The sequence below is a fragment of the Synchiropus splendidus genome, chromosome 15, assembly GCF_027744825.2.
Source record: "Synchiropus splendidus isolate RoL2022-P1 chromosome 15, RoL_Sspl_1.0, whole genome shotgun sequence".
Lineage (NCBI taxonomy): Eukaryota > Metazoa > Chordata > Actinopteri > Syngnathiformes > Callionymidae > Synchiropus > Synchiropus splendidus.
Window position 1 is genome coordinate 3,409,582 of NC_071348.1, and position 26,340 is coordinate 3,435,921.

Below are 26,340 nucleotides of genomic sequence, written 5' to 3' on the forward strand. Positions count from 1 at the left end.
TTAACACAACAGAACTGTATTTTGATGCCTTTTATAAGCTTCGTATGTTTATTGTCTGACCCCTAAATTGGAAAACAAACCGGTGAGCGAACGCTGTTTCATCAGATTTCCACATTGATTGTGACACTGCGAAATGAAACGCGTTTCCTTCAGCACAAGGCGTTTCCACACATTATCACAGGCACCATCGAAGGCTTGCGTGAGCACAAACAGCCACTCAAAAGTCAAACATCACCAATTCGCCCACGTTGGAGTCAGGCTTCAGTTTCCACCCATGAAGCTGTGCAATTCCACTGTGACAAGTGCAGAATCAGGATGAGAAAAAACTTTATTAATCCCATGGAATGAGGAAGGAAGGGGGTCTGTGACTCAATGTTACTTGAATTGACGGTTTCGTTTGAACTGCGGTGCTTCCACGAACAGGACAAGGTCGCCCCGAAAAACCAGACCTCAAGAGAGGAGTTCAAAGGGCAGTAATGGAGCCTGCTGCTGACCCTCTGCATGAAGCGCTGACTTTACTGAAGGTACTCTAATCTAATCTAACCTAAAGGGTGATGGTAAGTGGTTATGTTCAAAACAAAAACAGGGAACCGGCGTGATGATCTGTATCACTAAAGTGCGAGACATTTTTCGGTAAAAACAAAGTGTAATACTCGCAAATGAGCTCAAAATTATTATTCACAAAAACACACACATAGGAAGTCAACAACGTTCCATGAAAATATGTGACAGTTCTACACAAAATACATGGAAATACATGTACTGAGCGACTACAATTGGGATACAACAGTGATTGCAAATATTAAAAAAAAAGCTGAGTTATAAAACAAGAAGATGGCAACTGCTTTGAGGGAGACCCGCCCAAAAATAAATACATCTTCAGATCTGCTATTAAAAGACATCAACTCTTCTCCAGGACTAATTATATAGGAGTCACGGCGTGAGTCAGATTCATGGCTGCAGACATGAATTACTGCGAGAAGAATCCTGCAGTTGAGAGAGATAGTGAGAGGCGCGTAACCATGAGCTCAGACTCAGACGTGCAGCAGCTGCAATACATCCATGATGATTCATCTGTTAATAAAAAGCAAGATGAGGAAAAACAAACGGTAATAACGGTAGTGATTATTGAGAAGTAAGAATATTATTGAGACTATTAGACCTGTTTAGGGACTGAATGGAACTGAAAACTAAACCCTCCTGTCACCCTGTTGACCTGGCTCTTCCCCCCCGACACCACACCGGGTCATCTGTCCCCGGGCACTGACCTCTTGACCCCTGTCTCAGTCCTGTCTGGTATAGTTTGTTTGTGGCCTGGATTTTGAGAACCTCGATCTGCGGGATTCAGACCGAGTGATATTCACCAGCTCACAGCCAGGATCCAAAGCAAGGTCTCATATACCGTGCCAGAGCCCTGAAGCCAAATTCAGATTCTTTAAATTCAAATGAAAATCCCTTTTATTCTCTGCATTTGCTTGTGAAACAGTTGACTAAGTCGAGAACTTCCGGGTTTCCCGCCGCCGTAGGTTCTTTGACACCACTTTAGTGAGCCGACAGCAGGACACAAACACCTCTCAGGCTTTCCTTCACCCCCCAACACACCCATAATCGAACCCCCTCATGAACTTGACGGAACACAGTCTGCATCATGACGAGGTCCGACGCCTGCACCCACCATGACACATGGATTTTCGGGGGAAACCCAGCACTAAACTAAACAACTTGCTATGAAATGAAACAGTTTGTGTCGGGCAGGTTCACACCTCGGCGTCGGACACGGACTTATCTTTGCTTCGGCTGGTCATCATTGAGTTTGTGTACGTGTACGAGCGCGACACCTCCTCCTGGAAGGCGCTCTCCAAAACATTCAGGATGGATTTGCGAACTTTATCCTTAAAGTCTTGACCCATGAAGACGTAGAGCAGAGGGTTGAGGCAGCTGTTGAGAAAGGCCAGGCTTGTGGCGATGGGCACGCCGATGGTGATGACGTGGTCCAGCGTCTCGCTGGAGGGGTGCGACATGTGGTGGACCAGCTCGATGAGCGCCATGATGTGGTACGGCGCCCAGCAGAGGAAGAAGATGGTGATGACGGCGGCGATGATCTTGAAGGGGCGGCTGGAGTGGCTGGCCAGGGTGCGGTTCCTCCGCAGGCGGTGGATGATCACAGCGTAGCAGGACACGATGACGGTGAAGGGGACGACGAAGCCCAGCAGGAAGCGGGTGATGGTCATGGCCTGGTGGCGGAAGAGTCCCAGCTCGATCACATGAGGAGCGTCGTAGTCGTCGTCCACAAAGGCGAAGTTGTTGAAGCAGTTGATGATGTCTTCGTTGTTGTAGGACGGGCCGGTGTCCCTGAAGACGAAGTAGGGGGCGCTGAGGACCAGCGCCAGAGCCCAGACCCCCAGACTCACGCAGGACGCCTTGCGCACGCTTCTGTAGTTCTGAGCCCAGACCGGCCAGACCACCGAGATGCACCGGTCCACGCTGATCACCATCAGGATGTAGACGCTGGCGAACATGTTCAGGAAGCTGATGGCGCTGTTGAGCTTGCACATGAACTTGCCGAAGGGCCAGTGGAAATCCATGGCGGTGTAGGTGACGCTCAGAGGGAGGAAGGCCGTGAAGAGGAAGTCGGCCACCGCCAGGTTGAGAAACCACACCGTGTTGATGGTCTTCTTCATCTTGAAGCCGGTCACCCAGATGACCACGCCGTTGCCCAGGACGCCCAGGACAAAGGCCAGGCAGTAGACGATCAGAGACATGATGTTGAGCGACTGCCGCAGCTCGGCGTGCTCGTCCTTGTAGTCGTACTCCTCGTCGTCGTACAAAGAGTTGTTCTTCCCCATCCCATCTGTCGCGTTGGGGAAGAAGAACGGGGTCACGGTCGCTGGATCCATCATGGTCTTTGGACCTGCAGTGAGCAAGGCAGGAACAATAAAGAGGTGTCGCAGCAGTGAGGGCAATACTTTTGCAACTTAAACTCGGTCCCTCCATAATGCAAATGAACTGCTGACATTAAAAGTATGGTCCGGGGGCCACGAGCAGCTCTTTGCCTTTATTTACGTGGCCCTCATGGGACCAAAGCAAAATTGAAATAAATACATACATTAAAAGTAACAAAAGTGGCAACAATTGTAACTAATTTAATTCTAAATGTAGCTCATGAGCTTTTTTTTCCCCAAACATGAAATAAGATTAAATTCTTTTAATGAACAAAACTCAATTTAGCAGTATTTTTTAATCCTCAATATAAATAAATGCCATATGTTGGAAAAAATGCGATGCAACAATGTGGCTTCATATTATTATTTACATGATATTCACACTTCAAAACGTCCTCCTGTATCTATGATCCACATTCAGAATAAAATTTAAAAAAACATTCTAAAATAAACATTTTCACTCTGCATGATATCGAAGTGACATTTCAGACTCTTTCTTCTCTCTCGGCATGAGGCCCCTGACAGCAGTGGCCGGTGAAATATGAAGGGAAACACAGGTGCTAATAGAGTCATATATGAATGCACCAGCATGGAATCAGAGGAAGAAAAGGTTCTGGTCTGTGCGCTCAAAGGCGTCTTGGCAGGAGTGGGTCCCTCATTCACTGTCAACCCACAGACCCTTTTATAGTTGCAGGCGTGGAAGTCATTCACCATCCAACGGGAGGAAATCCAGATTAAAGAGACACTGAGCTCCAACCAAAGAACGTTTTCCATTGAGTCCAGACTGACTGTAAATCTGAATATTGAAGTCACATGGTCCCTTCAAACACTCAGGCAAATAAAAACGACGATCGGAATATTTAGTTTACATAGACCTCTGTGCGGCAATATTGAGAAACTACGAGTTGCATTGGGTCAAACCTTTCCCCAGCCAAACTCTAACATGTCATTCATGGGATTGGTTTTCCACACGGCTCCATCTCCTCACGACTCCGGAGGTTTAAACGTTTTTTGATCGCCAAACTTACCCGGTTTAAATTCGGGTTCTCTAGTGATGGTGCAGCAGGACGAACAATCCTCTCCACAGAAGTTTCTCCCCTCTTTGTTTCTGGAGACAATCGCGTCTCTGCCGTCGGACGCTCCTGATGTCGACGCGCCCCTGAACGCACCACGACTGGCTCAGAAGTGCTGAAGCTGCGGATCCCAAACTCCGAGAAAAGAGTGGCGTCACAGCTCCCAGTGAGGCGGTGCCACTCTGCGCGCTCACTCCTCTTTTCAGGAAAGTTTTTTTTTTTTAATCTCATAAAACTATCAAACTACAGTAAAGAAAAAGACTAAAATCAGTTATTTCACTATAAATATTGTTCTTTGTAGTGTTATTGGAGAGTTAAATTTAAACATATATACATCTGACTTTCTTAATTTTTGGAAGACAAACTTCAGAAATCAAGAAAGAGAAACGACTTATTATCATCACTTGTTTTAGGACAGGCGGTGGATGATTGTTGTCCACAAACTAAAAGCAGCGTCTGGGCTTGTTTAGAGGAAAATATGGCTGGTTTCTCTGCAGTAGAAACCACGCTCTTTCATTTTTTTAGACTCATGTATGTACACTGAGGAGGAGATAAGATCAAGCTTCCATCAGCTGACACCACACTATTTTTATTGTGGAGTCCTGAGTCACATTGGAAACTGTGAGACGGAATAGTTGGTCTGGAGATGACTGAGAAGGAGAGAGGAGCCGGGACTCTGCTTTGTCATGTGTTTTTCCAAGGCTGAGCTCTGAGGTCCCTTACATGCTAACATGTTTAACCCCTGGACGTGAGGACGTCCCGAAGCTTGCACCTGTGCGAGGATGGCCCCAGTCTTCCGATTTGGCTCCCGCTTTAACCACACCTCCAACATGTGTTTCCCAGTCCTCTATATTGGTCCTGTGCCAGTGTATTATTGGAGTCTTGAGTCTACACTAGAGGCTTTGAAAAAACAAGCCTACTGACCTGGGAGGAGGATCCAAGTCCGACCTGGCAGATCTGGGCTGCTTCTTATCTCCCAATGTGTCCCGGTTGAAGCAGATGAAAACAGATGGCTGGATGGACTGAATCCACTCAGAACGTCGCGGTAACGTCACACTGGACAGAGGCCAGGATGAGCTTTATTAAAAGTGAGTGTTTGCGATTCGATCTGGAGGAAAGGAAACAATCGCAAACGCCCGCGCACTGCTGTGTCCACATCTGAAGCAAATCAGAAAGCTGCCCTGTTTTTTTTTTGTCAGCCAGAACATGTAGATCATCAAGACTTGCTGAGCAAGTGGAGGTAAAAAAAAGGCCCCGAGACAATAGAGCAGGCGCCGCAGGGACATGGAGATGTGGGCTGGGAAGAATGAAAATCAATCCCTGAAGTGGAGTGCAGCCCTACCTTAGTGTGGGAAAGAGGCTCAGCGCTGGAGTCGGCCTTTGTGGTCCCATTTCCTCCAGCGTGGTCGGCCTGGATGCATGGCTGCCCGCACGTTCATACATCTGTCAGACATGATGCGCAGCTGAAGCTTGTTTTCTGGAATTTAACGTTGCAAAACATGCTGAATGGATTTCTGTAATTACAGTGTGTCTTTGCGTTTTTGAATGTTGGAGCCAAGAAACGTGGCGTCAGCAATGGACTGCACTCTTTACCTTCCCGTCCCAGCTCAACAAGTCCTCCTCAGAAGAAAGGAAAGGCAGCTCTGTGTCAGCCTGTGTCTCCCGGGTGTGAGAGGGAAACCCGAGTCCGGTTTTGACCCCTGTCTGGGGGCTTCCTTCCTCTGACTCCAGTAGCTCAGGTAGTTTCCAGCGACGCCATCCAGGGAGTCAATGGAAGAAAGTGAAAGCTGCTCAGAGGTTCCTGCCTTGGTGTCAGAGATGCAGCAGCAAACCAGACCCTGATGAAAGAGGCACCAATTGGATGTGAAGTGACGATCAGAGGAGTGGAATTCAAGGTGGAGAGACTCAGTAAAGCCACCTGTAGGATCACTGACTCGACGTCTTTTACTAGAAAACACTGGGTTTATTGTCATGCAGTCGATCAGATTTATTTTTAAAATGGTTTTGAAAATTAAATGACTCTTCAAATGAGTTCAGTGGCACTTCCAGTCACACGTTTACATCGGCAACATTTGCCAAGCAGATGCTCCACTTCCTGGTCTGGCAACAAACGCATGGTGGTTGGCTGACAGGTGCAGGTTATGGCTTCTATTTTCCAATAGACACAATCTTTTCACTTTTAACCCATAAGCTCATTCACTGACACTAATGTTCCGCTTAGTGATGGGCTGATGAAGCCTCATGATACAGTGTTATTATTTTTTAGTGCTCAGTAGGTGGTGCTGTAGGTTTACAAATGATGTGAGGTTTTATTCAAATGGTTGGTTAAAAGCAAAGACTTCAGAGCAGAGCGCGCCATCTAGTGGGCTCTGAAATGACGACACTGTTTCATGAAGCCTCACGAGCCCATCACTTGTTCCGCTATACATGAATATGTGTCTATATTCCATTGTGTGTAATTGTTTTGTGCGATGGTGTAAAACAAACATGTGACCAGGAAGTAAAACATCATGGCAAACATTGTGTTTTGTTGATATAAACATGGTAAAAAGTGCCACTGAGTTGAAGCTACATAACTCAGTAAAAAGAACATTTTACGAGTTATGAGTTCAAACTTTGTAAAAATTGGCAGTGAGGTCATGAGTCGGCGGCAGCCCAGACACCAGGGGGTCAGTGACCTGGCTACAGCTGTTGTTCTGGAGCGAGTGCTGCTGCAGGAACCTACTCGATCCAAACATCGAGTCCCCTGCTGAAACACAAGCACACTGGAACCGAGAGCTGCCAGTGGTCCAGATGTGAGGGGGAGGAAGACAGGAACTAAAGAGGAGGGGTGGGGTGTGTGTCCACCGACGCTCTCACTTGTGCGTGGGACGCTTCATTTGTCTTTCTTTTTCCAAGGAGATTCTGCAACAGAAGAGGAGACTGGGCCCGACAGCAGGCTGACCCGCTTCTCTGCAACTTTCCTTCCACTCTCCCTCATCCAGTGTGCAGCGTGGAGAGGCTGTGCTCTGGCGTCTGCAGGGGATATTAATAGCCGGGCCAAAGCTGTAGTTTGAGGGAAGCCTTCAGAGCTGACGTCGAGCCAGAGGTCTGGATTTACCAAGCAAAGCTGCAATTATGTGTGCGCGGCGCAAATACCAATTTGGGCGTGTTGAACAACCCGCTGAGGTTTGAAGGGAATTTGGGTTCAGGCGGAGGGGGCGGGTGGTTTAGATGAAGTCGGGGAGATGATTATTTCTGATGGCAGAAGATGAGGAGGAGGTGGGGGAAAACCCACCGAAACACAGCGCTCCAACACGATACCTGTTTGTGTGTAACTTGGTCGTGACGTCCCACTGCTCTGTCCCGGTTCGGTTTGGCGAAACAAACACCAGTCGGTTTGGTGGGAACACCTGAGGCCTGGTGCTGGGGGGTTTTGGGTCGACACAGAACCAGGACTTTAGGGGTCGCATCAGGACTCGGGCAAAACCAGGAGGGGGGCATCAACAAGAAGAGAGGGCTTAGAGAAAGAGGACGAAACCAGACAGAACGATGCAGGAGGACCAAGTCTGTGGTTTAATACAAACCAGGACCCAGACATCAAGGTAGATAAAGTATCCAAGGAGTTAAGAGGCTGAATGAGAAGAAGGCAAAACTAGGAGGGGGAATAACAAGGGTCCTGAGTCAAGTGCAGTGCTTGTCAAGATCACTGACCTTGAGACCAAGTCTGATCTGGGTTAAGACAAAGACACAACATTTGGGAAAATGCAGTCAAGAAACTGAGCTCAAGTCTTGTTGACTTGGAGTTGAGGCAAAGACAAGAACTTTGGGGGGACTTGGGTGAGGACCTATACTTTCCCTATCAAGAAAACTGCTTGATACCAGTCAGGACTGGGATGTGCCACGGTAAAAACAAGACCTTCAAGACAATATGGCCTTTCAGAACCAGGTTGCTTCTCACCAGGTCCATTCAGGGTGGAGATGTTCTGCAGCTTGGTCCGGTGACCCTCAAGAAAAGAGATGAGAAATAAAGACTTTACTGTTTGGATTCAGCCATAAGGCCACAAGATAAGCTCAGAGTGTTGTTGTCCTCAGGAGGTAGAGGAGCAAAAACTGATGAAATGCTTTGATGGTCCAGCTCCAAAATGTTCAGGGAGCGGAGACTAGCTCACTGGGTTTATGACCAAGAGCTTTCAAGTATGTAGTTCAATTCAATATTCCATGTCCATATTTACGCTAATAGCAAAGACAGATGTTGCTGTGGTTGTCACGGAGCGCTTGCTACTACACCAGCGTGACGTCACGACGCCCCTCAGATCCCCACCGTCACCGCCAGTATTCCGGTGAAGCCATGAGGCGACAGCACTGTCTACAGTTTGGTACAGAGAGAAACCTGAGACCAGAATCTGTGGCAGCCTCACAGGTTTGTTGATCTTTTTGTGGTGCTGCCTGGAAATCCAAGCCCGGTCCGGCGGCAGAGGTCAGGAATTTTGTTTTCACAGTCAAAAGCCCTGCCAGCAGCCGTTGCCCTCCTCTCTCTGTGTTTTTTTTTTTCATGACGAACACCGCACATGGGGAAAAAAAACCTCAACCACTTCCTTGCTCTGGTCCCTTCCCTCCACCGCAGAGCTCCTTCTGCACAGTGAATAAGCAGCAGCAAACAAGGCTGGCAGAACCCTCTCTGACACAGTCCCACCGCCGTCTGAGTATTTTCAGCACCAAGGAATGAACAGGAAAGGCAGCTGGCGAAACCAATCTCATCTCACACATCCTCACTGAAGGAAGGGTCTTTTCACACTGGTGTGTCTCTGACTACAGACAGCCCTGGCTAATCCGTTGCCTTTTGAAATCCAATAAAGGACATTTGAAGTGGCTGTGACGTTCGCTGTTGTCACACAAGCCGAGTGGAAGAAGACATCAGCGTCCAGATCTGCTTGTGATATAAATTTGATTTGCTACCAAAGTCGGAGTGAGGTTGGAGGCAGATGTGTGTGTGCGTCAGGCAGCGACTTGCCTGAGCTGGATGGGAATGTTGAGAGACCAAAGTCTGTCTAATTACGGGGTTTGTTTAAATGCTTAGAGTGTTTTTCCTTTCTGGTGCTGATACACAGCGGCGCACAGATCGCTCCATCTCACCCACGTGACATGTCAACCGTTCGCTCTATTGCATTGCTCGGAATTAGCATTGGCGCTAGATAAGAGCGACGGAAACAAGATAATAAATATTTAAGAAATTTAGTCTATATTTTTTCATCAGTGTTGAACTGGGTTTGAAGAGTCAAAAAAAATAAGTAAAATGTATTTTATATATATATATATATATATATATATATATATAAAAATCATTGAATCAATAATCCTGTAAAACAAATATTAATGAAAGTAATTGGAAGGAAACCATCAGTAAATGGCAAAAAATGACATTTAAAAAAACACGACTCATACGGAGACGAAAAGCGTGCTGAACAAAACAAATCTAAAAATGAACTGTAACAACAGTAAAAATTTCATAATGTTCGGAGAAAAGGGAAGTGAGAAGAAAAGAGAGCAAAACAATGATTTCATATTCAGGCTGAAGCTGGCACTGGTGTCTTGTGCTGCGAGCCACGGCTCCACACGGGAGCGGCACAATGAGCTCACTCTCACGCGGCGCGAGAGAGTGTTTCTCAGCTGCGCGGATCAGCTTCGATGATATGTTTTTACTCTGAGAACGCTGATGTTCCAGTCACCTGCCAAATCTTCTCACCATCTACTTAGTGACTCCTGTTTGCGTAAACAACTCGGATCAGAACTGATCATATGACCAGACGGTGAAACCCAGACGTACTCATTTCTGTTGATGCTAACAGCCAAGCTGAAAACAAGATGAAATAATGGAGGTTTTCCAGGAAGATTTTCTCAGTCCATCTTTGGTCGCCTCGTCACGGCACCTACTGAATTTCTCTGAGGCTCAAAAGATTGTTCTCATTTCTAAACCATGATCCCACCTGTGACGCCATGGAAACGCCCATGGACTCACCAGACACAACAGTCTCTTGCATCACGGCGAACAAAAAGAGGCTTCCAAAACGTAGGCACGCTCACCCTTCCTTGTGAAATGCTGGGATCAAAGCTAACTCAGTTGACTTCCATCGGTAGCATTAACACTTGGGCACCACTCTCCACATCCCCTGAACCACTGTGGTCTTCTTCTCCACCTCCTCTCCATGTGTCCAAGCTGTAGACACCTCACACTAGAGCACATGACGTTTCTGTTGGATTCAGAAAGTGCAAAATTCAGAGTTGAGGAAGACAAAGGTGAAGCTCAGCAGAAGAACACTGCAGACGATCCTGAATGTTTGGCCCTGCATGCTAGCCTCCTGTTTAGTGGGGAACTGCGCCAGATGTTTCATGTTTGAGGAACACGAACGACCTTGAGAAACGCCGATAAGAGGCTCAAAATAGTTAAAGCAGAAGATACTGGCTGACACAAGCCAACTGCAGTCATGAAGCTCGCTCTTCTCTTGGCTCTCTGCGGCGTCGCAGGTAAGGCTAGATCCGAACTAAAGGTCTCATTTCAAAGGCTCTGACTGCTGTATTTGAATGGACAGCCGCTCTGCTGGAGGACGAAAGGATTGTGGGAGGGTACGAGTGCCCCCGGAACTCTGTGCCCTATCAGGCGTCTCTCTTCACCGGGTACAACTACTGCGGGGGGATTCTCCTGTCGGAGGAGTGGGTGCTCTCCGCCGCTCACTGCAGACCCAAGTAAGGCACCTGAGCTCAGCCTCACAGCCCTCACCTCCAACACACCACCTGCTTGGTCCCGTCAGGAACAACGTGGAGGTGCGTCTGGGGGAGCACGACATCTGGGAGGATGACGGAACCGAGCAGCACATCATGTCCGCCAAGTTCATCCGCCACCCGGACTATGACCCCCGCTCTCAGGACGGTGACATCATGCTGATCAAGCTGAGTCGGCCCGCCGCCCTCACCAGCCACGTGCGCCCCGTACAGCTGCCCAGCAAGTGCGCTGCCGACGGGACCGTGTGCCGGGTCTCCGGCTGGGGGAGTCTCCGTCCCAGTGACGAGGGCTGTGAGTATCAGGGCTCTCCGCTTGTTTTTCCTGCGGCTAATATGGCGTCTCACAGCGAGGTACCCCGCGGCGCTGCAGTGCCTGGAGGTCCCCCTCCTCAGTGACGACACCTGCTTCAACGCCTACCCCTTCCAGATCACCGAGAACATGATCTGCGCTGGCTTCCTGGAGGGAGGCAAAGACTCCTGCCAGGTAAGCCCAGGCAGGACAGTGGAGGTGGGACACAGCACCATGACGCCTCTGCTCTCCCCTACAGGGGGACTCTGGGGGCCCCATGGTGTGTGACGGGGTGCTGCAGGGAGTGGTCTCCTGGGGGAAAGGCTGCGCCCTGAGAAACAAGCCGGGCGTTTACACGAAGGTCTGCAACTTTGTCTCCTGGATCAAGACCACCATGGCTTCAGGCTGAGAGACAATAAAAGAATTACCTCTGAGAAACATCTCCAGAGTGTTTATGTTTCCGTCACCGTGGGTGAGAAGAAGTTCCACCATCATCAGTTCTGACAGAAGAGAAGGAGGACAAAAGGATGATAAGGGAGGAGGTGAGGAACGAACCTGGCGCAGAAGCTCAGGAGCTTCTAAGCTGGTAATGACAGAGACAGCGATAATATGAAGCGGCTCGCCCCACAGATGAGAAATGGTTGGGAAAGTGAGGCGCTAAATTAGCATGTGAGTCAGCTGTGTTATTACATGAATGTGAGTCAGATGTGTTATTACATGAATGTCCATGAGTTGCCAGTGGAGTAAGTGGCAAAATATTGCTTGTTTGGCATCAGTTTGACAATAGCACAATGAATCACGATGGTGGCTGTATTCAAGTTTTTATATCACCTTATTTCAACTAAAGCGCTTTTCATGTCTTGAAAATATTTGTATAAGAATTCCAATTTTATAAGAATTTCAAATACATTCAGAGTGGTGGAAACTCTGTCATCAGAGCACAACCCTCAGGAACCCAAGGTCGCAGGCCTGTTTCCAGCTTTTAAATCGGATGCAAATTCAAAATCAGGCTCCAGAAGGATCACTTTTTCATTCAGGGTGAAACTTCAGCACCACGAGGGGTCAGTCTCTGCACAGCTCTGACCCCATCACGTCTTCACCAGACAGGAATGGGGGCCTGTTTTCTGGCTTGAGCACCTGCCCCCCTCTAAATTATCTGTGACTTTAAAGTGTCGGCAACACAGGATCAGGTACGTGCAACTTGCCCACCTGAGATCTTCAAGGTGTTGATCCTTCTGCTGAGGAGAACGATGGGGTCCTGGAGCAGCTGACCTCTGGCAGGCAGCAGAACTGAAGCAGAATGAAGTTCATATTTAGAAAGCTCGGGTGTGGCCCATGCAGCTCCAAACTGGAGTGACTCACAGATGAAGCCATCGTCCACCGAGGACCGGCTCGGGCCAGCGACCTGCCAAGGTCAAGCATGAGTGTCTCACCCTCTTCACTTCCCTGTCAGGGTGGGCAGCAGATGTCAGCGCAGTAAACATGTTCGTCAGATGTTGTGCCGTGGATCTGACGCTTGTTTACCTCCCGACCTCTTCATGTGGTTTTCTCGCTGACGGTGAGGCCCAGCATCAGCGCTGCAGCAGACCAGACCCGAGTGGTGGATGATGAACTGGTGAAAAATCTGGACCAAAGTGATCAACATTTCAAAGCAGATGTTGGAGGCAGGTCAACGTGAGTTGCCACCGAGTTACTGGAAATGCAATAAAATGCCAAATTCTCTTATTTGGCAGCTGGGTTTGAACCCCACCCTTCCTCTCTGCACACACACACACACACACACGTTTGTCTTCCCATCTTAGTGAGGACCGTCATAGACGTACATTGCCATATCACCCTTTCCCCAGCCTCTCACTCTAAATCTAACCATGTAAAACAAATGACTAAACTTAACCTTTACTCGGGAACCAAACTAAAAACCAATTATAGTAACCCAGCTATTTTGTAGTTTTAACCCTCAAAATGAGCCTTGGCAAAGTGAGGACCGGCCAAAATGTCCTCACTTTGCAAAAATGTCCTCACTCTGTTGATTAAAAACTCATACAGGCCCTCACAAAGATAGAAGTACAAGAACACACACACTATTGTTTCTCCTCGCAAAGTAAAAATTATCTCCTATTTTTGGTGTCTCTTTGGAAGAATTATTGAATAAAGACGTCGTCGCACCACAGCTGGTCCAAGTTTCTTGTTCCCTATTTTCTGGGTGGGTGGGACGTTACAAAAACAATAATGACAAATTCATATTATTACATGACACACCCATGTTCTGTCCATGCATCTGTCCATCATTAACTTATTAGATCCAGATCCCTGAGGGCCATTTCATTATTGTTTAATTCAATGATTTCTAAATTCAATGAATAAATACCCATAAAACTAGACTGACTAGAACTCATGATTAATACTAATATAAATCTTTATTTCGCCGTCTGTGTCACTAGGTGCGGAATAAACGAACTTTAAGAAATGAAATGTCTGTCGGCTATAGTTCGCCACCTAGTGGCCATAAGGACAATTACATTACCATCGATATATTGTTATCAGGCTGAAAATGGATAAAACTGATTTAAAAAACTGCTAATAAAAAAATATTAACAACGTATTTTTGAACTCCAGCTATAGATGTCGGACTGAAGAAGCTGGTCTGCAGTGGCGAGCTCCAACCAGTCCCCATCATGACATCAGTTTCCTGGTGGCTTCTATTTATGTCAGACATGGCAGTGTTGTCCGGCCCCTGTGGTTCAGGGTGGGGACCCTGGTGAGTGGCCACCAGATCTGCTGGCTGGAGAACAAACTGCCGGGTGATGTTGTGAAGTTAAAACCCAGGGTTGTGCAGCGCCGATGAAAGCCTTCACCCAGAAAACAAAATTAAACACCCACATGTAAACCTGAAGCGTCGCCAGAACACTGAAGACATTTCCAACAGAGACTCACTGGAAAACCGTGCACACATTTTTCAGCCGAACTGCCAGTTCATTTACTCGCCTCCTAACTTCATTTGACCAGTGTTAGACAAACACAGGGTGTGTTTGTCTAACAGGTGTCCCAGATCAAGGAGTGAGCAGAAAAACACAAAAAATCTTACCACTCTTTTCAACATCTCTTACGCTGGAATTTCAAGTGACTGATATATTTTCCAAATCAAGTGGCTACTCAGAAGGCAATTTTGGTGGTGAAGAGGTCAAGAGTCAAGCAGCTCTTTAGCTTCATCTTAATAATATAATCCCCCAGATTGACACCAGAAGCGTCATGTTACTTCGCTCCATAGTCGACCTCCATCTCAGTAATCCACCATTGGGATTCTTGGTGGTCAAACGGGGGAAAACAATTTTCCAAAAACATCTTGGGGAAAAGGTGCGTTTCCTATTAGAAAAAAAAACATTAAAAAAAAAATCTTGGATAACTTTTCTGTCAGAAAAATAGATTAATGAAAAGCATGTGGCACATATGTATTTAAAATAAAATAACACTCACATGCCGCTGTCGGGACATTTCGTGAATGCTCGGGAAACTCCGCCACACTTCGGTTGAGCGATGACCCCTGCAGTGTGAGAAAGACGTCAGCAGAGGGCGACAAACAGCCACAAAACTCGAGCTTGCTTCCACTTCATCTATTGAAATGTTCAAATCTGACCAATAAATCAACGTTATATCAATGCGTACTTTTTTAGAAAGCTGTATAAAAAGTTTCATTTTTCTTTTAAATTATTGCTCAAGCAATTGGCAAGTTGCTTCATTGACAGTCTTTTTTTTTTAGCGCGTGAAAGATATTAATGAAAAAGTAGCAAAGACTGTAATGAAGGCAGTCAGACTGATTTTACTGTGTATAAAACGATACCGAGATACATCTTCAGTGAACCGCCGCTCAGTCCTGCTCAGGCTGAGTTAGAGTCAATATAGTCACGCGTGTTGGGTTATTTGCGACAGAAACACCAACACATGAATTTAAAAAAGGCTTCACTGTGGATATTGCGGTTTAAAACACAACAAATGGCGATGTTCCAGTGATGAATACTAAACGGCTTAACACGAAGTTTTTAATCGCAGGTTGATGGCGTCAAGACGCGCCTCCTTTTGGTCAATGACAAGTTATTCTAACTTTTGAATGAGTTGTTGGGTTAAAGGAGACACGAAGAAAGCGTCGCAGACAAACGCGATCCGGGAGTCAATGAGAAGATGAGGTTGCGACAAGAAGACATTTCCATGGTGAAAGCGCAAAACACAGAGCAGAGCGCCTCCTGGTCCTGACGCAGTCGTGAGTCAGAACCGGCGCACACGCTCCTCATCCTCCTCCACTTGAAGGTTATAAAGGATCAGAAGAACCAGCCATGCGACAGAAACACTGGGTGGATCCTGCAGACCTCACTCATCGGGACCTCAGGTACTCCATCATTTAATTCCCTTCTATTCTCGTTCCAAGCTCAGAAGATCTCATTCTAGTTCAACATTTTTTTTTCCACTTTTCTAGGCAGTTGAGTAATTGTTGATGTTGTGTAACTACGAATTATTATAGATTATGTTTGAGGATTAACATATGATTGATCAATGAAATTGTTACACCAGCAAAAATTAAAAGAGATGATTTAAAAATGATTCCTTCAATAACTGGAATTAAATTCAAGCACTGTGTAAAGTTTTATTTGTAAATGTTGTAAGTAATACGGGCACCCAATAAGTACACCTAAGGCCTACAAATGTCTTTAGAATTTTATATATATATATATATATATATATATATATATATATATATATATATATATATATATATATATATATATATATATATATATATATATATATATATATATATATATACCATGTAATCTGAATTATGATACATAATAGCAACATTTTTGGTCAGGATTAAATCACTGTCCTAAAAAGTGACAGGTGACAGGTTGGACATCGCATGACAGGGATAAAGACGTCCAACTGAATCAGATGACTGTCACCATTTTGTGTTCTGACCTTTCTCTAATGTGATATTCCTCAGATTTATCTTTTATTTACAACAGTATTGAAGCACAGCAATGCTTCTCTGTTGTGTTAAAATGTTTTTTTTTCTCTCATTACTGGACTGAAGCAGCAGCACATGTGTTCCCACACATCTTGTCTCTCAGGGATAAGACAACTCAGCATGGAGTTCAAGCCACTCCTGAAAAAGTTGGGGTCCACGCTTCGAGCCATCCTCACCTTCATCTTCGCTCTGGTGGTCCTGGCGGTGATGGTCTGGGCGTACGTGGCTGGGTTCCAGCTGGTCACCTCTGCCTATGGAATCATCTCCTTTGGCTTTTACGGACTCCTCCTTGCGCTGCACGTGCTGATCCAGAGCCTGTTTGCCTTCATTGAGCACCGGCGGATGAAAGCTCGCACGGAGGCCTGCAGCTTCACCAAGACCATTGGCTTCACCATCTCGGCCTACCAGGAGGACCCAGTCTACCTCCGGGAGTGCCTCAACTCCATCCGAGCGCTCAAGTACCCTCCGGAGCTGCTGCGCATCATCATGGTGGTGGATGGGAACTCGGAGGACGATCGGTACATGATGGAGATGTTCAGGGAGGTCTTCAGCGACCAGGACCCTGGATGCTTCGTGTGGGACAACAACTACCACACGTGGGACCCCACCCAGGTGCAGCAGGACGCAGAGGCCTCCCCAGGAAAAGAACCCTCTGACTACACTGAGGGAGAAGATCCACAGCGGAGAGAGGTGGAGCGTCTCATTCAGACCCAGAGGTGCGTGTGCATCATGCAGAAGTGGGGCGGGAAGCGGGAGGTGATGTACACCGCCTTCAAAGCTCTGGGCTCGTCCGTCGACTACATTCAGGTGCGCTTGCTTGGCATTCACAAACCCCGCTCCCCAGAGGACCGGAAATAACACCCCCCCCTTCCACAGGTGTGCGACTCGGACACCAAGCTGGACCCTCTGGCTACGGTGGAGCTGTGCAAGGTGCTGGAGAGCAACTCCAAGTATGGTGCCGTTGGAGGCGACGTGATGATCCTCAACCTGAAAGACTCATACGTCAGCTTCATGAGCAGTCTGCGCTACTGGATGGCCTTCAACATCGAGCGCTCCTGCCAGTCCTTCTTCAACTGTGTGTCCTGCATCAGTGGTCCTCTCGGTGAGCAGACCTTCCACACGCCGAGTCTGTTCCAAGCTTCTCTCATGGTCCTAATCGTCTCCTCGCTGTAGGTTTGTACCGAAACGACCTGCTCCAGCAGTTCCTAGAGTCCTGGTATAATCAGAAGTTCTTGGGCTCTCACTGCACGTTTGGGGACGACCGGCACCTCACCAACCGCATGCTGAGCATGGGCTACGCCACCAAGTCAGTACCTCACTTTCTTTTGTTGAGTTGTCCTCCATTAAGCTCCGCCCACATCTCCGTAGGTATACGGCTCGCTCCAAATGCTACACTGAGACGCCGGCTCAGTTCCTGCGCTGGCTCAACCAACAGACCCGCTGGACCAAGTCCTACTTCCGTGAATGGCTCTACAATGCCATGTGGTGGCACAAGCACCATCTGTGGATGACGTACGAGTCCATCGTCTCGGGCGTCTTCCCGTTCTTCGTGACTGCCACCATCATCCAGCTCTTCTGGACAGGCACCTTGTGGGACATCCTCTGGGTTCTGTGCTGCATCCAGCTGATCGGGCTGCTGAAAGCCGCCTACGCCTGCATCCTGCGCCAAAACGTCGTCATGGTGTTCATGTCTCTCTACTCCGCCCTGTACATGACCAGCCTCCTGCCGGCCAAGTACTTCGCCATCCTCACCATGACCAAGAGCAGCTGGGGGACATCAGGCAGGAAGAAGATCGTCGGCAACTACATGCCGCTCTTGCCGCTGTCGGTGTGGGCCGCCATTTTGCTTGGTGGGTTTTGCTACACCATCTACAAGGAGAGTCGTGTAGACTGGACCACACCAGCCAAGCAGATGGAGATCAGGTTTCTGGTGTTCGGGTTCGCGGCGTATGTGTGTTACTGGATGGTCATGCTGCTCCTCTACTGGTTGTGGTTCCTCAGGATATGTAGGAAGCGCTCAGGAAGCTACTCGGTGACCGTGTGAGCACGTGGGCTTGGGCTTCCTTAACTGGAGTCCTGCGCAGCAGACGGTGAGGGAGTGCTGACATGGTGAATCACTGGAAAGAGCAGAGCAGGGGGAGAAATGCAGGTGAGGAATCAACCAACTGAGTCAACAAATTGGAGAAGCTTCCATCCAACACAACTTAAAAACAGTGGCAACCCAAGGGTAAACAAAATGTTCTGGCAGCTAAAGGAACCACCAGAACCGTCAGACCCGTTTGATAAGGGCACTACATCTGCAGGTCACCTAGTTAGTTTCTTACATTGAGGTTTGATTCTGATAGTTCATGCACTTTGTTTTAAGTCTAAAATGACATCTGACCTTCAGAGACCCAGATGCTTCCTCGCTTCTCAAGAACTTCAAATCTTTCCTCTGCTGCCTTCTCATAGTACTTTCACACTTAATTTATTTATTTATACGAGTCACAGTCGGTGATGACGCTGCTGCCTGATGTTGTAATGCTGGTGAATAATCGGGATGTTTTTGCACTTTAAAATGAAACTGTACGGAGGACTGGAGGGACATGGGCCTCTCCGATATCTATTTATTTGTGGAGGTTACGCACGGCATCACTGACGTGAAGATGATGTAGGAATGTAACTACACTGGAAGTGTTGACCAGAAATGATTAGTAATGCTTTGTTTCTGCTGAGCCACTGCACACTGATGAAGGACGTTATTATATAGCAATATAATACATGGATTATTGTGTAATAAACTGTCGAATACGTGAGAAATGTTTGCTAATTTTTCTGATGCTGTTATGTCTCAATGTGAAATGATTTTTTGAAGTACATTTATTAAAGTATTTTTATAACATTGACATCATGACTGTGTTTTTTTTTAACATCAAGACACCGGAAAATAAATAAAATTCTGATTTTTATAAAAATCAAGACAAAATGAAAAATAAATATGAAATGCTCGCCAATGAAAATTATTCTGTGAAACTTATTTCAGCATTTCACTTACTTTGAGCAACTTGCAAGTGGTAAACAAACGTGGCGCACCACCACAGAAAAATGAAAGCCTGCAAGCCTTCAGAATTATTATTATCATTTTAATTTTAACAGACATACAAAAGCTCGGTGACAAAGCCGGGTTTTATCTGTAACACATTACTAAAACATTCATGAGACATCATAATGCAGGCTTTATAGACCATGTTATGAATGTTCATAATCATGTATAAGATGAATGTTTCTTTTGTATTATATACAGTCCACAACTCATTATTAACCTGATCATAACTCACTAATATATTTCTATGAACATTCCTAACATGTTCTATAAAGCCTTAGAAATGCATTATGATGATAGACGAGTGCTTTAAGTAAATGTTTTAAAAATGATCAGTGGCGAATGATCAGTTGACCGGGCCCCATGTGTTTAGAACTTTAGCACACATCGATGCTGTTACAGTCACACCAACACTCCTATGGAGAAATTTCTGTGTCTCATAGAAGTAAGGAGAAGTGAAAGCGGACCACATTCCATGCCTGCCCAAGTGGAAAGACAAAATGATGTGTTCTGTGAGAGGAACCGTGTGAAATGAGGAAGCAGGCGTGAAGGCAGCAACAGTAACATGCAGAGGGAAAAGTGAAGCTCGAGGAAGGGAAACACCTCTCTTGATTCTAGTGAATTAGATGACACTTCCTGCACCTTAGATGCTTCAGGGATGCAGTCGACTTGAGTTTAAAAGTTGATTTCTGTCTTTTTTACAGTAAAAGTCAATTTAACTGCTTGAGCTGCTAAAAATATTGACAGTAGTTCACCATTTCAAGAACTGTGCTTGACTTTTTGTTTTTAGAATGAATTCATCACACGAAACAGAATAAGCATGAGTCAAGTGTGTACTGCAGTTAGTGATGGGCTTGTGATGCTTCATGTAACAGTGCTTTCATTTCAGAGCCCTGAAATCTTTGGTTTTCACCAACTATTTCAATAAAACCTCACATTATTTTGAAACCTACAGCACCACCTACTGAGCACTAAAACAACACAGCATGTTACAGAAACCTAGATAAAACCCGATGAATTGGATGACAAGAAAGTCATCTGAGCATCAGGCAGGTTTAACCATGACCATCTCTAACCAGCAGGAGTGGTGGTCCACTGACAGAGGGTTTGTGACACTCGTGATCCATCTCTTGCTCGCATTGTTCCATCAAAATCAGTCCATGAGCTTTTCAGTTACGTTGCTCACAAACATAAAACACACCCAGTGATAATTTATTTACAGAGGACTTAGTGAAGAATGAAAAAGCAATGGCAGGTGAATTGATATCAGGCCTGATGGTAAACAATGACTCGCATAAGGGACTCCCTCTTCACTCTTTTGCCTCTGTTCCACGTCAACGGCATCAAGGAGTGCACTGGAGTTACGTCACAAAGGTGTTTCCTCCCGTCTCCGTCTAGAAAACACACTTCAACGCCCATGAGTGCCATCTTCATGAGGGTGACGTATGGAAGTAACATTCTCCTGGGAGGTGTGGAGGGGAACAAAGTTTACTATGTTGTTGAATCAGAAACACAAGTGATGCTTTCTAAGAATGAAGGTGGTGGAGGCCAGGAACAAGGACGCTGGTTAATGTTTGAAAAGGCTCCAGGTTGGGGAGAGCTGAGACAGCTGGAGGGAAAATACTCCTTCATGGCTTGGATTCTGATCTTCATTTCTGCAGTCTGGAGTCACAAAAGGGGAAAAAAACTCATCGAGTAGAACAGCTCTTCCACACAGAGAGAAGCCAGTTGAGGTGGCTTAGGTACCACTCCAGGACTCCGACACCCCACATGCCCCACCGCCCCAGAGAGAATACAGCTCCACTGGGGTTTTCTCGATTCTAGTAGCCCACTTCTGACGGTCTCCATTCTAACATGACCTCACCATCATTCGATGGCTCTCACCACAATCCCTTGCACTAAGAAACAGAATGTTTTCTAATGGAAAACCAACCAAGGCTGATGGCCCGGATCACTCTGCTCCAGCTGCTGCCTCCACGACCTGACCGCAGACAAGCAAGAGGGCTTCAGAATGGAGCTGCTGGATGAGATACATCCCTCATCTATGATTCAAACTTTGGTGGTGGCCAAAACAACCGCGGTTTGAGACAATCTCACATGAGTAAGAGGCTCTGGATTTCCTCAAGATTAGTGTAAAGATGAGTCACCAGTCTGCAGTCCCTCCCTGGTTCTGATCCAAACCTGGACCGTCAGTGAGCGCAAGTCGTTGAGACGCCCTTTGAGTCAAGGAAAACTTGGTGGAAAGAATCCAAGCGATCAGAACAGTGAAAGCAGGAGACTAAGGGAGACTCTCTACCCCTCACATGTGTTTTCAATTAGCCGGCGCCCCCCACCCCACCCACGCCTGCCATGGCATCACGTGTGCGCCGTCACAGGAAGTCTGGCACGGACCGTTTTACGTCACCTTCGTCCCGTAACCGAGCCCCAAGACGAGATTCTCCGAGGATGATGCAGCCATTTATGACGGAAGTGGTTTGGTTTCCAAATGACTCTGCTATAACGTGAAAGCAACGGCTGCGGTGAGGGTCCTGCAGCCTCCTCTCACGGCTGAGACATCAAACAGAATCACAAACACAAGATAAGAAACCAAAGGCAACAAGACCGGCTGCGAAAAACCATGATTTATCACGGAAGTGAGGATGAGACACAACACACAAGTACGTATTTATATCCATGGTAGGCCTTTAAACTTAACCATGACTCTGAACCAAACAAAATTACAATAACATAGTTATGACGTTTCGACTTAAACTTGTGGGGTCCTAACCAAGCAAAATATCTAGACAACAAGGTGTTTTCCCAAAAAAAATGGTCCTCTCAAGCAAGTACATACACGTTTTTTTTTTATTTATCCTATTTCTATCCTTGTGGGGACATGGCTAATCTTAACCAGGACTCTGAACCAAAGGGAAACCCAGTCAAAATGACAAACCTCTTTTGAAGTCTAATAAGGTTCCACAAAGACATAAGGTCCCCACAAGGATGGTGATTTGTCAAGAATTGGTCCCCACGAAGCAGGATAAAGACGTAGACGCGCGCACACACAGTAAGCGGTGTCTTGCGACTTTGTCTTGAACAAGAATCAGCAGAAAGGACTAAAGGAGACATAGTTCTGCGAACATGTAGAAACTCGCTTTGTTCTCAAATCTGAGCCAGTTGCAGCATCTTACTAGACAATGATGGGACAGATTATGAAGGATTGTGGCTTTATAAAAGTCAGCTCAGATGGGTGAGTGTGCGTCTGTGCCTGTTTATCCTTACACCTTCTGATGCCTTTGTCAAGGACCACTTGGCAGCATCCCATCAACCCAAGCCTCAAGATGACTTCAAGATAACTGGGGTATTATTAGGTTCAAGTTTGGTTAAGAGTCCTGGTTGTTTGGTTTGGATGGTTGGGTTTAGGGTGAGAGGCTGGGCAAAGGATTATGTCAATGTCCCCACATAGAGATGCAAACATGGGTGGTGGTAAGTGAGCCTTTTCAGATGAACTAGAAGCTGCTATTCCGAACCTTACGCCCCAACAGCACATCATCTGCCAAAAACAGTCCTTCCGAACACACAAGTCTTCTCTATTTAAAACTGGAAAGTCATCAGCTCTCCTCTGATAGTTGCCAGGATGAGGAAACGCCTAGCGGTTCCACGTCAAGAAAACAAACGAACCAGGCCGAGGAATGTTTACACTACTTTTTCCAGTCAAGTAGAATCTTTGCCAGTATTTCATTTCGACTCGAGTCTGGACCAGAGACAAAAAAAAACAAACGTGGGAGAAAGACAGAAGGAACTCACCCAGTGTGAGGAAGAAACAGTTAGATTTGAACACAGCGTTTTTCACCATTGAAGCAGAGGGAGTTCCTCTGCTGATGCCTCTCGTACTCATGCAGGACTTTTACCAGAACTTACAGTGGTGAGCAGCATCGAGCCACCATGAGATCTGATCTCTCTCGACCTAAGTTCATAGTCCGAATTTCATTTATAATACCGGAAGAGCTCAAAAACACTGGCATTTTGCGAGAACCGCCAGAGTGAAGCCACCATGTAGCTTTGCACCTGACCTCACTATGACAGTGAATGGGGCTGCTGTTCTCTTATGAGCTGAACCATGAATATTAATCTCTGTCAACAACAGGTCCCAAAAGAGTGACCGGAGGAACCCGACTTCCACAGAAACCAAAATCCTGATGTTGGCTTGAGGAAAACACAGTAACAGCAGTAACAACATTGAGGTCTAAATCAAGACTTTCTTCAATGTATTTTAATGTCACATCCATCAGTGTTGTATTATACTGTCAACTTTTAGTTAAAATAAATGACACGACATTCAGCCGCCGGCTTGATGCGTCAGCTACATCTGGCAGGTAGAGACACAACCATGACAGGGGGTCTCCAGGGTTTTCAAATTTCTCTCTGGTATATGAATGTCTTTACACCGAGGAAACGTTACTGGGAAACTCTCTTCACCCGGAATCTACACAGTAAATTCATTCAGTTTAATGACTTTACTTCAAATCAAGCAGGAGCTTAAACACTCAGGAAACCTGCAAACTGACCCTGGAATGTAACTGTTCAGCAGAGTTATGTCATAATAGGTCATACAATAATTAGCTGTCGATCAACATTAAAACAAACAGTTAAGAAAGCCAACACATTGGTTACATTTTGAGTCTTTGACAGCTTGTGTTACTGTTTAACTGGAGGAGTGACACCTCCTATACTACATGTGACGCACTCGTCAGCTGAAGTTTTGAAACCGACCACGAGCAAATGGTGGAGTTTCCTGGTGATGAAGATTTGTCAGAGTGACCAAGGGTCTCCTTGGAAACTCAGCTGGAAAAGAAATCATACAATGTGTAGAGTAAACGACAACTTGGGTGTTGAGTCATGTCTGACTAAATTTAGCAGCTCCACAAGAGCTTTATAAGGTTCGCAACGACTCACTCTCTCACTGCTGTCTGTGCCTCCCAACACGTTGAGCCACAACAAAAGTGAGCACAGTCTTTCGTGTTGCGACAGTGGGGCGCCCCTTAGAACTTCAGCAATACTCAGGTGTGTCGCTTCAGACTCACCTGTGAAATACCAAAAACAACCAAGCATTATTAACTAAGATTTGACAATGAAGAAGCGGCAGACAGACCCTAAAGACTTGGCTGCTAATTCATGTCACTTGCAGGGTTTGTTTCTAAGCAGCACCGCGGGAAGCCAACAGATGGCATCTCAACCCACACCAGCACGGAGCCACATCATACTGAACCGCTAAACACACCTCCTATTAAGAAATAAAAAGCACTTGAACTTGATACTGGCTCGACAAACATTTCGCCTGACCTCATGACCCACATTGGCCCGGCTGTGATGTGGATCACCAGAGCAGACCGTGCCTGGACTGTCTATTCTCTGATCCAGTACCAGGAGCCTGCAGCCGCAGTCCAACCCAGCAGGTACCAGAACAATACAGACCCCAGCGAGAACAAGACATGGCGTCAGAATGAAATTAAACTGCAAGTATTTCATGAAAATGATGGAATCATCAGGAGATTGAGGGCAATCTTAAACGTGAGACTCCAGTGGTCCAAGATCAGCATGGCCTCCACTCTGACCCCAACTGGTCTCAAGCCTCTATCTGCAGCCACACTGTTAATTTTTGTACCCAATATTGTTGCCCTTATAATGACTTTTTTCTGTATAATTCTTGACATTCTGGATGCAGTAAACGCAGATGGCAGTAGCGTCACAGCACTCCTTAAAGACACGTGGGGGAAAGAAAAAGAACCCTGAAGACCGTCCGATCATCTGTACGTCCAGGTGTTGTCTCCACAGTCACAGCAAAGATGATGAATTAGAGTGATTCAATTGTATAAAGCATCGGCTGTAACACGTGGCCCACTGAAAATAAATGGGGGAAACGACAGACCAACAGAACACCACCTAAATCAAATAGCTTCTGATCAGGCTAGTTTCCAACAGGCCTGAGAGTTTCAGTGAAATACAAGAATCTCTTTGGGAGATATCCTGTTTGCAAGCAGAGCCCTGTATAAGCGCCATCACCCCGTGATTGGCCGTATTTCACAGCTATTTTTTGGATCATATCGACACTTGTTTAATTCTGATGTTAGGTAAACTGATGACTAAACGCTCAGCGATTGTTTACCATCTGGGCTGGGAATATGGTGATTCTAAAAATTGAGTCAGACAGGTGGAATGAGGTGAAATGCCACCTCACCTTTGTGATATAATGATCTGATGCTCACCTCAAGTTCAAATCACTCTGACACGAAGGTCTGAGGAATAAGACGCACCTAGTGAGAGGGATGGAGGTTAAAAAGCTGTGCTCTTAAATTCGTTTTGGCAAGTTATTCATGTTGAGCAAATAAAATGTATATTATTCTATATTATGATGAAAGATTCTTCAGAGAACAGATCAAACCTAAGGAAGATGGGAGCCAATACGACAGACTGAAGCAGAAACATGTAAAATCTTACCTGGGGAAATCCATAAAATGTCATTAATATAAAAATGAATCATACAGTCTTTATGAGTTCAGAGTGTTAAGGGACTTTTTTGAGCTCAAATAAAGAAATATAGACAGAAAACAGTGAATCAACATTAAACATTAATCAATTAATTCGGTATTAAAACAAATTCTACGAAATGAAAAGAAAATAATAAATTGAACAATGATGTAAATGAGCTCATCAATGGAATGGCAAACAGTAAGGGCATACTGCCCTCTGCTGGTGCAATCTGTCACTTGCAAGCACATTTCTCACTGCGAGTCCCTGCGCGAGCCACTCTGCTGCGGATAGTAGTGATAAATGTAGTCCTCCTCGTCGTCATCGTCAACGTCAAAGAAGTCCTGGCCGCTGCTCAACAGGCAGATAACCCTGCAAGAGGGACAAAAGTTTCCATCTGAAATAAACTTCAATGGATCAAGAGTCTTCCTTACGTGATGTGGAGGAACACAGTTAAAAACATGTTGGTGAACAGGCTGATGAGAGCGACATCAGAGAGAACCCAGGGGCGGCTGAGGGGCTCCCGGATCTTCAGCTCCCCTCCAGGGGCCATCGCCATGTCGAACGTTTTCTGCATCCTTAGATCAGATGGACGAATCTTGTGCTCAACTGGACCGGAAACAAAAGAGAAGTTGGTTTCACTCTGTTTGACCTTTTCACTGGAGCAGGCA

General features: G+C 46.2%; 3 protein-coding genes across 25 annotated transcripts; 2 read left to right on the top strand and 1 right to left on the bottom strand.

The window, feature by feature from the left end:
• Window positions 1-25,921, bottom strand: LOC128771713 (chemerin-like receptor 1). 23 transcript variants are annotated; one of them, XM_053887356.1, is made up of 15 exons: window positions 25,408-25,921; window positions 24,098-24,225; window positions 16,257-18,197; window positions 12,588-14,604; window positions 12,426-12,509; window positions 12,273-12,353; window positions 11,492-11,563; window positions 10,079-10,245; window positions 7,956-8,001; window positions 6,741-6,919; window positions 5,609-5,853; window positions 5,358-5,458; window positions 4,940-5,071; window positions 3,971-4,101; window positions 1-2,911 (listed from the first exon to the last, which is right to left on the bottom strand). In XM_053887356.1, exons 12-15 carry the CDS (start codon window positions 5,456-5,458, stop codon window positions 1,758-1,760), a joined length of 1,518 nt encoding a protein of 505 aa, XP_053743331.1. In that variant the 5' UTR covers window positions 5,609-5,853; window positions 6,741-6,919; window positions 7,956-8,001; window positions 10,079-10,245; window positions 11,492-11,563; window positions 12,273-12,353; window positions 12,426-12,509; window positions 12,588-14,604; window positions 16,257-18,197; window positions 24,098-24,225; window positions 25,408-25,921; the 3' UTR covers window positions 1-1,757. The 23 variants fall into 23 exon arrangements, with proteins under 23 accessions (XP_053743331.1, XP_053743324.1, XP_053743327.1 ...); XM_053887349.1 differs by having other exon boundaries at window positions 6,741-7,420; XM_053887352.1 differs by adding an exon at window positions 7,319-7,420 and having other exon boundaries at window positions 7,956-10,245.
• Window positions 10,468-11,485, top strand: LOC128771725 (trypsin-3-like). The gene is made up of 5 exons (XM_053887394.1): window positions 10,468-10,519; window positions 10,585-10,738; window positions 10,804-11,066; window positions 11,122-11,258; window positions 11,323-11,485. The coding sequence occupies exons 1-5, from the start codon at window positions 10,480-10,482 to the stop codon at window positions 11,470-11,472; spliced, it is 744 nt and encodes a 247-aa protein (XP_053743369.1). The 5' UTR covers window positions 10,468-10,479; the 3' UTR covers window positions 11,473-11,485.
• On the top strand, window positions 15,894-18,436 carry has1 (hyaluronan synthase 1). The gene is made up of 4 exons (XM_053887408.1): window positions 15,894-16,887; window positions 16,957-17,182; window positions 17,254-17,386; window positions 17,449-18,436. The coding sequence occupies exons 1-4, from the start codon at window positions 16,156-16,158 to the stop codon at window positions 18,122-18,124; spliced, it is 1,767 nt and encodes a 588-aa protein (XP_053743383.1). The 5' UTR covers window positions 15,894-16,155; the 3' UTR covers window positions 18,125-18,436.
• Window positions 25,922-26,340: the final 419 nt, after the last annotated feature.